This window comes from Lagopus leucura, unplaced genomic scaffold (genome assembly GCF_019238085.1).
Source record: "Lagopus leucura isolate 7727_CA_CO unplaced genomic scaffold, USGS_WTPT01 Super-Scaffold_100040, whole genome shotgun sequence".
Classification (NCBI taxonomy): Eukaryota; Metazoa; Chordata; class Aves; order Galliformes; family Phasianidae; genus Lagopus; species Lagopus leucura.
This window is the reverse complement of record NW_024962289.1, coordinates 906,593-919,210: the sequence shown is the minus strand read 5'-3', so window position 1 is coordinate 919,210 and position 12,618 is coordinate 906,593. Positions and strand designations below refer to the sequence as shown.

The 12,618-nt window shown below is 55.6% G+C and overlaps 1 protein-coding gene across 1 annotated transcript; it reads left to right on the top strand.

Moving 5' to 3' along the window:
• Positions 1–559: 559 nt before the first annotated feature.
• FOXJ1 (forkhead box J1) lies at positions 560–5,598 on the top strand. The gene is made up of 2 exons (XM_042883895.1): positions 560–1,066; positions 3,677–5,598. The coding sequence occupies exons 1-2, from the start codon at positions 578–580 to the stop codon at positions 4,478–4,480; spliced, it is 1,293 nt and encodes a 430-aa protein (XP_042739829.1). The 5' UTR covers positions 560–577; the 3' UTR covers positions 4,481–5,598.
• The last annotated feature ends 7,020 nt before the right edge of the window (positions 5,599–12,618 follow it).

Genomic DNA, 12,618 nt, shown 5'->3' with positions numbered 1-12,618 from the left:
CCCCCCCCCCCGGGGGTCGTTGATTTCTGTTATCTCTGTTATCTCCCCACTCCTGGCTGCAGCCAGCAGAGGTGATAGGAGCTGAGAGCTGGAAGGGCTCTTGCTGTGCTGAGCCCATTTTGGGGGGTTTGCTCCTTTTTGAGCAGTGGGGCAAAGGGTTTTCTGCCTTCCCCCCCCCCCCCCACCCCCTGACTGTTGGGGGCTGCATTATTTGAATGGTAGAACCCACAGCCCAACGGCTGCTGCCCAAGGCCTGCCAGTGCTCAGGCCGGCTCAGGGGCCGTCCCTTCACCGGGTGACACCGGGAGGCATTGGGTGACAGCTTCATGGCCACGCTGGGGGCTGAACAGCAACTCAGCAAGAACGACTGAAGCTTGAACCCATCAGCTCGCTCTGGGGTAGGCTCAGCTTCTTACCGGTCGTTTTGGGGGTTTGGGCTGCCGAGAGCAGCTGCACCTCGGGGAAACTGACCCGGCCCAACCCCCTTTTTCCCCCCCCCCGATGTCATTGCAGGTCCGTCCCCGTCCCTTCCCGGCGCTGCTCCCCGTGGACGCTGGAGCTGCCGCAGCGCCCAGGCATGGCTGAGGGCTGGCTGAGCCTGCGGGCGACCGAGGGGCAGCAGGGCAGCATGGGGGACTCGAGCAACTTGGACGACAGCCTGACCAGCCTGCAGTGGCTGCAGGAGTTCTCCATCATCAACGCCAGCGTGGGCAAATCCTCCTCGTGCCCCAGCGGCCCCGATCCTCATGATTGCCACCACATCCCTGGCTTCGCCGCTCCATGCTCACCCCTGGCTGCTGACCCGGCGTGTATGGGGATGCCTCACACCCCCGGCAAACCCACCTCCTCCTCCACCTCGAGGTCGGCACACCTGGGTTTGCACGCACAGCCACCCGAGGACATCGACTACAAAACCAACCCGCATGTCAAGCCTCCCTACTCCTATGCCACTCTTATCTGCATGGCGATGGAAGCCAGCAAGAAGACCAAAATCACCCTCTCTGCCATCTACAAATGGATTACTGATAACTTCTGCTACTTCCGACACGCCGACCCCACCTGGCAGGTGGGTGCTTTGGGCTCTGAGGGTTTGGGATGCGGGGGGGTGCACTGTCGGGTGGAGGGGGGTTGGTTCCTGTGGGGTTTGTGGGTTGCTGTGGTGTGCACAGGGATGGAGGTACTGAGATGGGAGAGGGAGGAAGGATGAAGGGACAGGGATTGAGTGTGCAGGGATGGCGGAGGGAAGGAGCCATTACAGGGGAGAGCCCAGGGCCATTTTAGGAGCGGAGGTGCATGCTTGGCCCTGGCATGTGGATGTCTCTGTCCTCAGCTCCACCTTCCTGCAGCCCCCCTTAGAGCCCAGTGTGTGAAACCCCCAAATGAAGGCTCTGAGTGCTGAGGAGAGGGATGGGGTGGGCTCACGGGGTGATGCTGCACGTTGGATAAATCCCCCTTTGGGAAGGCTCAGAGCAGAAACGCTGCAGGTCTGCGAGCAGGGCAGAGGGGAGGTTGCTTCTCTTGAAGAGGCCAAGGAGCCTCCATCTCTGTGATGAAATGTGAAGCCTCAGAGAGAGGCCGGGCTGTCCCATATCTCAAATGAACCCATCCTCAGAGGTAGGGGACAGCCCTCAGCAGTTCTAGGCACAGCTTGAACCTGGGGGTTTTTCCCAGCCCCTCCATCTCTGTGCCCTCCATGCAAGGTCACGTTGAGGATGCAGCAGGGCAGGGAGGACCTCCACAGATCCCAAAGAATTCCCACACCCAATCCACAGCACAGGGCAAAGACACTGCAAACCCCCCCAGGCTGCCCTCTGCCCACATCTCCAGCAGCTCCCAAAGCCCATTCTGGGGCAGGGAACTCCTTATCTTCCAGGATTGCACAACACCTGCATCCTCCTGGTGAGGACAGCACCTGGGACCCCCCAGATCCTCCCTGCACCCTCCTTATGGGGCCACCCCATAGAGCAGCACAGCTCTGGCAGATGGGAACACTGGGGCAGTGTGCATTGCTGGTGGGGGTCTTTTGGGGTGGAGCAGCACCGTGCCAGCATGTTGACTTCGCCCTGCAAGCTCCTGGCTGGCTAATCACCGTGGTTTTAATTAAATGTGTTTATTAAAAAAAAGAAAGAAAGAAGGGTTTTCAATCCTTCCCCGCAGACATGCGGGGGGTTTGCAGGATTGTGGCAGGGAGGAATGATAAATATGTCCATGTAACGAGGGGTGGCCCGGCCTGAATGAGATGTGGGATGGGGAGGGGAGATGGGGAGCCCGGAATTCAGCCCACAAAGCTCTGACCCTTGTAAAATGTCATTAAATGGTAAACTTGGAATCTCTGCAGCCTGGAATGTTTGCGGGGATGTCTGTGATTCCCCTTCTTCCTTTATTTTTTTTTCACTTTTCTCTTTTGTTTTTTCCTTTTTTTCCCTCCCTTTCTCTCTTTTTCTTCTTCCATTCTCTTTGTTTCCCTTTTTTCTTCCTTCTTCCTCTTTCTTTTTTTGCCCCCTTTCCCTTTTTTATCCTCTTTTCCCCTTTCTTCCCCCCTCCCCTTCTCTTTTTTCCCCTCTTCCTTTCTTTCTCTCTCTTTTTTTCCCCTTTCTTTCTTTTCGAGGCCGTTTTCTCCTCCCCTACCCCAACTCCCCTATGAGCAGACAGCCTCGAAAGGTCATCCCACCCGTACTCCGGGGGGAGATGGATCTATTCCTGTGGGAGCTGAGTGCTTTGGAGGGGAGCCAGCGCGCCCAAGGAGCTCCAGCCCAGCACTGGGTTTTGTTGTGTGTGTGCCTATGTGTGTGTGTGTGTGTGTGTTTTTCAACAGCTCTGAGCATTCAAGCCTTGTTTTTCCTACTCGGCACTACGGATTATGGATGAATAAGCATAAAGATATCCAGGCAACATTTTAAAAAAAAAAAAAAAAAAAAAGCCCTCTACCATATCCAATCTCTTAATACAGTCTTGGCTTTGTGGAGCTCAACGCTGTGTTATTTACCCGATAACTGAGTTTCCTTTCTGATTATTCACATCACTCTAGGCACATTCAGGGCTTCAGAACAGCTCAACAGGAGCAGAAACTCCTCTTTTTCTTTTTTTCTTTTTTTTTTTCCAGCTGCTTTGAGCTGTGGCTGATGAAGATGTGGTGATTTCACACATCCTGGGCCAGGAGGCACCTCTTGGGGCAGATAGCCCGGGATAGCTTTGCCCACCTCCCCTTGCCCTAGCAATTGGCACAGATGACCTTTGGGGGTACAGGGATGGATGACGCCAACCCCATGGTGCTGCCATGCATTGCTGTGGGTTGAAACGCCCCATTTGAAATGGGGCCATGGGTGTGAGTCCCTCCTCACCCTCTATGCAGAACTAGAGCTCCTAGGGTAGGTCTGGCCTGTTTCTCCCAGTGCTCAAACCCTGTGGCCCCACTTCACAGCCGAGGAGATTTTCCCAAATGCTTCCCGATGGCTGGCAAGTTCTGGCTCAAACCCTTGTCTTCTCCTGCTTCTTGGTTGGCTGGGAGGAAGGGAAATGACACTGGAAACCCAAGGAGGGAAGTGCCTGTTGGGCATATGGTCTGGATGACGTGACAGCATCATTTCTGCCTTGTTTCCCTCCAGGATCCCAGCTGATGACGCGTAGCCATGCAGGAAGCAACGCTCAACCTCTCTCTTTTCTCTTTTGGGTGTAGAACTCCATCCGACACAACCTTTCCTTGAACAAGTGCTTCATCAAAGTGCCCCGTGAGAAGGACGAGCCGGGGAAAGGCGGCTTCTGGAAGATCGACCCTCAGTACGCCGACCGGCTGATGAACGGGGCTTTCAAGAAGCGGAGGATGCCCCCGGTGCAGATCCACCCAGCCTTCACCAGCAGGGCCCAGCACCAAGCGTGCGGCGTCACCGGGCCGGCGCCTTCCAGCCGTGCCAACGGCAACGTCCTCAACGTCAACACGGAGTCCCAGAAGCTGCTGAAGGAGTTTGAAGAGGTCACCGGCGAGCAGAGCTGGGATGGGAAGAGCGGCCGCAAGCGCAAGCAGCCCTTACCCAAACGCACAGCCAAGGCGGCCCGGCTGCTCAACACAGCCCTGCTCACCCAGGAGGAGCAGACCGAGCTGGGCTCCCTGAAGGGCAACTTCGATTGGGAGGTCATCTTCGACACCAACCTCAATGGAGATTTTGCCACGTTTGAGGAGCTGGAGCTCACACCGCCCATCAGCCCCATTGAGCGTGAGGTTGACCTGGCGGGCCATGGATATCGCGACAATCCGCAGGAGTGGTGCATGGCCGGGTCCGAGCAGCCCCTCACCGAGCCCAACCCCAACAACCTGGACTTTGACGAGACCTTCATGGCCACCTCCTTCCTGCAGCACCCCTGGGATGACGATGGCAATGATTACCTGTCTGGCTCCGTCAGCATGGAGCAGCTCTTTGAGCTCGGTGACGCCTCGCTGCCTGCGGACGTCAATGAGTGGAGCGCTGCGGGAGCCTTTCTATAAGCAAAGGACCGAACCAAACCCACGGGGGCTTTGGGAGGATGCTCCCTTTGTGCTGCTGGAACTTGCAATGGACAATACTTGCTATGAACAGTCTCCCCCAGCAGCTTGATCAGCTTCGTGGTAGGGTTATTCATAGACATACCAATAGGGAGAACACAGTAACACAAAAATTGCTTGAAATATCTTCAAAGGACACACCAGAAGTCTGAGGTCCATGAGTTTCCTCAAGAGAAGAGATAGAACAGTACTTATTTTTTTACTTTTTAAGAAACAAAATGTAAATTACCACTTTTCTTTGCATGAAAATGGACACGGCATACAGTCCTCCTCTTCAGAACCAACAGACAAGATTCCTGGTGGCTTCGGACTCCGTAGACTACGTGCAATCTTCTCTCTCCTTCTTCTCTCTGTTCTTCTCTCTTTCTGTCTGGGTTCATTTGTAGGTGTAGCTAATTAGTTAGCAGACAAATAGAGTCCCCTCTGGATTCTCCGAGTTCAACCTCCCTCCTGACTTGTGCCTGGGGAAGAAGGAAAGATCCGTAAATTCAGTCTGCCTCTTTAGGTGTTTTTATATAATCTATTATATATTATATATTCAAAGAAACCTATATTTTTAGCATTAGGACTTCTTTTCAGAGTAGGGTAGGGGAAATGTAGGTTGGGGGTTGTTTTGTACTTTGGCTTCTGTTAGTTGTTCTGCAAACCAAGACCTGCACAGTGGCTTTGATCAGCATTGGGTCACCCAACTCCGTGTCAATGTCAGCACCGTTCCTGCAGCCAAACTGTGCCGAAACTTGACCCAAAGCTCTTGGATTCCTCTGCTCCTCTTCCCCATGGGTGGTTTGGGTGATGTAGCTGCTGAGTAGGAGTAAGGAAAAGCTGTAGTACCAGTGCTGTGTGTCTTAGACTCGCAGAAAAAAAAAAAGAAATGGGAGATTGTAAAGATTTTCTTTTTTGGTTGCAGAAGCTCTTAGGATTGTTGTTGTGAGTAACATAGCAGGAGTGTAGCTGTAGCACTAGAGTCAATAAACCAGCCTTAAAAAATAAAACGAGAAATGGCCTTGGTTTGATTTGCAATGGGCAATGGGGGGGTCGGGCACCGAGGCTTCCATACCCCACAGCTTCAGTGGGGCTGGGCCAGGAGCTGAAGCCCACACAGCCTTTGGGGCTGGTGGAGATGTATGTACTTGTATGGGTGATGCTCCTTTTCATCTGTTGTTTTTATGTTTTCCTGGGTTGTGGCGAATGAATGCAAAGATACGTGTGCAATTATAACCTTTTTCATGGAGAGTTATTTACAAATTAAAAAGGAAAAGAAAAAATGGGGAAAAAAGAAGAAAAAAAAAAAGACTTTTGGTTCCTTGTTTCCTTCCAGCACTGCCTGGCTGTGTCTGAGCCTCTCCCATGTGGGGCTCAGTATCTCACCATCCCAGTCCTGCTCTCCAGCCCTATGGGGGTTCAGCAATCCCCCATAGGAAAACTGAGGCCCAAACCTCATGCATGGCACAACTTTCACATCAGGGGGCCCTGCTGACTTGGGGACACTGGGAGCTGCTCCCAAGCTCTGGTGTGTCCTTCTCTGCTCCCGGGGGGTGGTTGTCCCTGTTTCTTCCCATAGGAACACAAACAGGTTGTGAGCCCTCCTGGGTGCGGGGTGGTGAGAGGAGCTGCACAGCTCTGCAGGAATAGACAAACCCTCGTGGGGCCAATTACACCGAGGAGCAGCTCAGGCTCTGCAAGAGCAGCAAAGCAAAGCAGCGGCTGCAAAGCAAGCACTGGTGTGGGGGGGTCTGTGTGGGGAGGGTGGGGGGCTGGGACATGGAGCTCAGTGTGGGGATGGACGGACTGGGGGGACCCACACCTGTATAATGGGATGGTGGGAGAAAGAGAGGCTTCTGCTCACCTTTGAGTACCCCTAAAGGCAGCAATGTCCTCTCCAGACCCTCACTGGGGCTCAGAACCTCATCTGCACCTGCTCCAGGACATCCCAGCCCCTGTGCCTTATGGACTGGATGGGCAGCGCAGCAGCAGCAGCAGCAGCAGGTGCTCACAATCACAGCTGCTCTCAATCTGGGCAATCTTAGCCCAAAAGAAGGGCTGGGCTCACTGCTGGACGTGGTTCTGCTTAGTGCTGAGAGGGCAGGGTGTGACTGAGTTGATGAGGCAGGACTTGGGTCTCCTTTTGGCCTGGGGAGCATGAGCCTCTGAAGGAGACATGAGGGGCTGGGGGTGGTCAGGTGCTGGGATGGGCTGGGAGGTGACAGAGAGCCACTGTGGGGGTGTTAATTAGATACCAGGGATCTCTTTGACTGAAGGACCTGCATTGGGATTTGGTCAGGCTGATGGTTGGGCTGGGGGAGGTGGGATCACACAAGCTGGAAAAAAACCTTCCACAATTCTATGGCTGGAAATCTCAATAGCACATCTCCTCCTGCCCCGCTCCCTATTGTCAGCACGTGGGCTCTGCTCTCTATTTCTCCTTTTTAAGAGTGTTATTAGCAGGGCTGGGAAAAGCCAGCAGCCCCTCGCTCCTATGGTTCACTGCTTCTTTTGCTGGCGAAAAGCCCACATTTCTGCTTCGCCCCCTGCAAAAAGCAGTGCCCCGGGCACCCACCCCATACAGGCACTGCCAGCAGCCAGCATTCCTGCCAGCCAGGAAAAAGGGTGAGCATAAAGCAGGCACCAGGAGAGGCCCCAAACAACCCCGTTTTGTTCAGCTCCTGAAAGCAGCGCCACAAACTTGGACGTGGATCTCATGGGTTTTCCCCTCCCACCCAAGGGGTGGTTTTGGGGTTTGGGTGTCAGCCATGGGATGGGGACACGGTGCTCCTGCCCGCGGGTGGCACCGACCTGCCTGGGCATGCTGTATAGATGGGAAGTGCCCCACTCCCTGCTCTGCCCCATAACCTTTGGGTTGTTCAACCCGCAGCCATAAAGCCTCTATCGGTGGTTTCTCTTCTTCCCCTGCAACGCCCCTCATCCATCATCCACCCCACGGGCAAACGACGACACCTCAACGCAATATCTGCTTTGCAGAGAAGGGGAAACATACACACAGCCCCTTCTTTTCTCTGCTTTTCTTGTGTCTTTCTTTCTCCTCCATTGAGCGCGGCGCTGGCACGGAGCCATGCTGGCAACAGCCGGCTTTCACTTGCTAATCATCCCAAATATTGAAAATCTACGCCTAGAATAAACAGCCCCAAGTTGGGGCCATCTCTGCGCTGTGTGGAAATGCAAATCCCAACGCCTTTTGTTTCCTTCTCCGGGTTCGGTGCTGGGGGTTTGCAGGAGGTCACAGCTCACAGGGTCCCTCCCTACTCCCAGATTGGGTTTTATTATTATTATTATTATTATTATTATTATTTTCTCCCTCCTCGAGGAGTGAAATAAAAAATCAGCCTGTTTTAGGATCCCAGGCTGGGATGGGTTGGAGCAGTGCGGGGAGAAAGGGGGAGGCAGGATGGAGGAGGGCAGGGGATGGACGCGCATTGCATAGCAATGAGAGAACCTCCAAAGTTTGGGAAAACAAATGTTTGGGAAAACCTAGGGGCTTAGGTGGGTGAGAGCTGGCAGGACCCTGCAGCGATGGGGTGGGGATGGCATGGGGCAGGAGGGAGGATGCAGAGAGCAGCAGGGCCAGGGGATGGCTTTGGGGGTTCCTGTGCTCCTGATTTGGGATGGGTTTACACCCAAAGGGATGGAGCTGTCAGAGCAAAGCCTGCAGGGGTAGAATGATGGGAAAGCTGTGCTAGGTCCTCAGTGGTTATATTTGGAGGGTTTGGGCTGGATACGGACCCACTCCTGCTCCTGTCTTCCCAGCCCTGGGTTGGGAGTGCTGTAGGGTCAGGAGGGCTCTGGGAAATGCAGCTCTGAAAACAGGGAAGGGGCAAAGCCCCCCGTCTGCTCTTCCAGCTGAAGCCTGTGGGACCAGCAGCACCTGCCCAGTGGGGGTGAGTGCCATAATGGGGGAATTGAAGCTGTGATTTTGGACCTGAAGCTGACCACGTGCCAGGCTGTGCACAGAGGGGACAGCAGTGCCACCCTCCAGTGCTCCCAGCACACCCTGCCTTGCCCCCCATCCCTGCTCCTCTGTGAAGCTGCTTTAGGTCCCTTTGTGGTTTTGCAGGTCATGGGCTGCGCTGGGAGCTTTTGCACCCCAAAGCTGATCTTGGGCAGCGCTTTGCCACGCACATGGTCTTGCAGCCCTTCTACACACATCCTCATCTTTTCATCCATGTTTTTAGGTCTTGCACAAGGGGTGCAGCCACCCCTCCTGCACGCTGGCACCACCCCAGCACAGCACAGCACAGCTCCCTGCATCGCTCTGTGCCCCGGGATGCCCGGTTGGGTTCAGTGGGCCATTGCCAGCAGCCGTTCCCCACGACAGGGCTGGCACAATGGGGCAGGCTGAGGCTTGTCCAGCACTCCCCTGACTGCAGGCAATGGTCCCTGCGTCACGGCTGTCACGAGGAGACGTGGGGCTGTGCCCCTTCCTCCTCCTCCTCCTCCAAGCATGCCCAAGGTGGGTGTGGGGGGGTCCTGCAAGCTGACCCACGCTGTTGCAGCAGGAAAGTAGGGGCACATCCAGCCCCGGGGCGTTGGCAGCTTTGTCCCCACCACCTGTTTGGGGAAGGAGTGCCCCACAGGGTGCAGCTCTGCAGGCCCTGCTCACCCACAGGTGCTACAGGTGCATGGGGTCTGAATAGCCAGGGGTCACAAGTGGGCTTAATGTGGGGGCGTGGGTCCAATGGGATGCTCCTATCCCATGCATGGGGTTGGGAGGGCACCAGCATTACGAGCAGCAGGTGTTAACCCAGGAATCACAAAGAATTTGGCCTGGCGTGGTGCTGGTGGGAGGCGTGCCAGCCTGGCAGCCAGGAGGAGCCATGGCTCTGCTGCCAAACAGCACTCGGTTTCTTTGGGCAGAGCCAGCGCTGGCAGCTTGCATCTGCATGGGGAGCCCCCCCTGTTCTGAGGGGACGGGATGTTGGGGTGCAGTGAGGTGGCTGCTGGGGTGTAGGTGTCGATTTCCAGCCAGGGAATGAGGAGAGCAGCACGGGGATGCCATGCTCTGTCCCAGTAGCTTTTGGTTAGGAGACACATTAACAGGCAGGAATGTGCAAACAGCCAAAGGTCGGGGTAAGGCGGCTGCAAAGCCCACAGCACAGTGAGTGGAGGCAGAACCCCATGAGGGCAATGCAGGGGATCCCCGGGCACGGGGCTCCTCAGACCCCACTGATCACTGTGCCCTCCTCCTGCCGGGTGGCTCTTAGGGGTCACAGAACACATTCCAGTTGTGCAGATGGTTCTGGCTGCTGCCCCACACCTCCTCCTCAGCCCCATCGTGTGCGGGGCTGCCGACCCAGATGGCAAACACCCCCCGCCTTTCCCAGCAACGCGGCGTAGGGAGAAAATGAGCATCGTCCCCATCCTGGCCCCAAAGCATGAAATACGGCACTGTCAGTCCGTGCCAGGACTGATGCTCACAGTGTGCACTGCCCCAGACCTGGCCCAGAACCTCCTCTCCTCCTTAGATCGAGAACTGAAGGGCTTTGGTATGTGAGATGGGACGCTGCGGTGGTCCCCGGGCTTGGCTGGAGGAGGGGTTCTGCACCCCATCCCCATCCACAACGGCAGCACTAAGTAAACAGTGCTGGGGGAACCTCGTTAATCCTGATCATTCATTTACAAAAAGCCATTTAGAGCCGGCTATGCAGGCAGCTATCAGAGCACTGGGGAAGATTTCCCAGCAGGACCTTAATTCCCTCTGCAAATAAAGCCGGAGGTAAGGAGAGCACAGCTTGTGTCTGTGCCATGGCAGTGGATGGGGTTGTGGGGGGACTTCTGGGGCCAACCCTTAGGGACTGATCCCCACCAGCCTACAATGAGCCAAGGGCTGAGCTCTGCTGCTTCATCTTGTTTTGTTTTGTTTTAGGGACTCAGCCAACAGCTGCGGTGCAGCTCTGGGGCAATCGCTGCCATGCTGCATCCCTTGGCATTGTCCTGCCCTGGGGTGTCAGTGCTGCACTGGGAAGACTGGGGAGCTGCAGCAGTTCCCACGTGGGCATGGCTCTCCTGCATGCTGAGAACCTCCATGAGACATCGTGGCTCAGAGAAAAGCTGGTAGGGCTTGAGACAACTGTTGCCAGAGAGGCAAAGCCCTTTGGTGGGTTTGGTTCCTTCTCACCCCATTCAAGCTCACCCTAGCAGCAGCTGGGTGCACCCACGCTCTGTGGGCACAGGGGCAGGCAGAATTCATTTCTGCAATGGGACTCTTCCTGGGGTGGGTAGCACTGAGGCACGATGAGGGGACAGCAAGTCCTTGCTCTGAGGGGTGCTCTTAACTGACTGTACCTGGATGTCATCAAGATTACACCTTTCGTGGGGTGAACTTTGCTTCTACACAGGCAGCTGGGAGGGATGTGCCATGGGGGTCAGCACAGAGCACACAAAGCAAAGCAAGGTGCTTCCTGCCTCACTGCCCCAGCTGCACATCAGGTCCCTTCTCTCCTTAGCAGCATTTTGGGAGCCCAGCACCCCAAACCTGCTGTCCGCCAAGCAAAATGACCATCACGTCCCCATGGGAGCAGCAGCCACTTCCTTGTGTCTGCAGCACCAAAAACTCCCATTGCTGAACAACAGGGCCGTGATGTCATCCGAACTTTGTGTCCAAACAGCCCAAAGCCATCGGGTTCTGATCAGATCCCGACCTCCAGTGTTGGAGTAGCACAACAGCTTTGCTCGGTGCCAATTGGACTCATCAGCACTCTCGTTAGCACACCGCAGCCCCAGCCATGCACAGCGCCAACTCGGCCGTTGGTGACACCCTGCCAGGAAGAAAAAGGAGCAGGGGGGAAGCGGCATTCCTTCATCCACTGCTGAGTCATTGCCTTTCATCCTCCGCAGCGGCAGCTTCGGCGCGGAAAGCGATTGTTGCAGGGGTGGGAAGGCGGCTGTGAGCGGCGGGATGGCAGCAGTAGCCGGCGGGATGTGGTGCAACCTGTGCTGTTTTTTGTTTCAGGAGAGGCCAAGGGTGGTTTGGGGTGTGCACACACCTGGGACGTGTCGCAGTGCTCACATCCCCATCTGTCTGGTGTCACTTTGGGGTGTGGGTGCACACGGCTCAGGTAGGGGGGAGATCTCCTTTTGGCTTTGTTCTGCCCTTAGAACGAGAGGGGGTGCAATTACAGAAATGGTGTGGATTGGCAGAAAAGAAAAATAATCGTTTCCAAATGCAGCCGTGCTCAGCCCAGACAGTTCAATTCTCAGGGACGCAGTGCTTGTTAGCAGATGTCCCCACTAACCCCGGTGGGCAAGCACAGCCAGGCTGTGTCACACGCAGAAAATACACTGCCCTTCCTGTCGGCCAGTACACAGCTGTCTGCAGCATGATAAGGTGCATCATAAAATGCACCCGTTGTTGAATGAAAGAGACCCATTGGGCTGTCTCCGTTCCTTTCCTAAGCACAGGGTGGGCTGACAAGGGGAAGATAGATGGGGACACAGCGGTCCCCCCCATAGCAGCAGGCTGCACGAGGTTGGGGGTCTGATTTGTGGCACACACAGAGCAGCATCTGACATCAGCAGAGCCAGCTGCAGCTGGTGGCAAGGTCACACTGGGGCACTTCCCTGCTGTGCATCGCCTTCCTGCAATGGGTGCAGCACCTTTCTGGCAGCAAACAATGCCAGGACACATTGAGCTGCTGCATTTCCTCCTTCCGTGGGCAGCCTCTGTGCATGAGCCCAGTGCAGTGTGACAGAGCAGAGGGGAAGGTGGGACGTGTTCATCCCTCTGTACTGGCACTGGTGAAGTTGCACCTCGAGTGTTGTGTTCAGTGTTGGGTCCCTCTCTACAAGAAAGGCATTGAAGTACTGGAGTGTGTTCAGAGGTGCACAGCAGAGCTATGGGGGGTTTGGAGCATGAATCTTATGGGGAGCAGCTGAGGGAATGGGATGGGTCAGAGGCCAGGAGGCAGCTGAGCCTGGCTGCCACAGCCCTCCTGCAGGACCACCAACACTGGTTTCCCACCAGGTGGCCTTTGGGACCCCCTCGTGTCTTGCAGGGCCGCCGCTGACATTGGGGTCACTCTGTACATCCCAGCAGAGAAAGGGTGCCACAGTAGGACGCACCACACCCT

Bases quoted from the DNA above. Each gene is read 5' to 3' on its own strand.
- FOXJ1 (XM_042883895.1), top strand. From the start codon at position 578: ATGGCTGAGGGCTGGCTGAGCCTGCGGGCGACCGAGGGGCAGCAGGGC. The intron at 1,067-3,676 runs GTGGGTGCTTTG...TTTTGGGTGTAG, and splicing joins ACGCCGACCCCACCTGGCAG to AACTCCATCCGACACAACCT.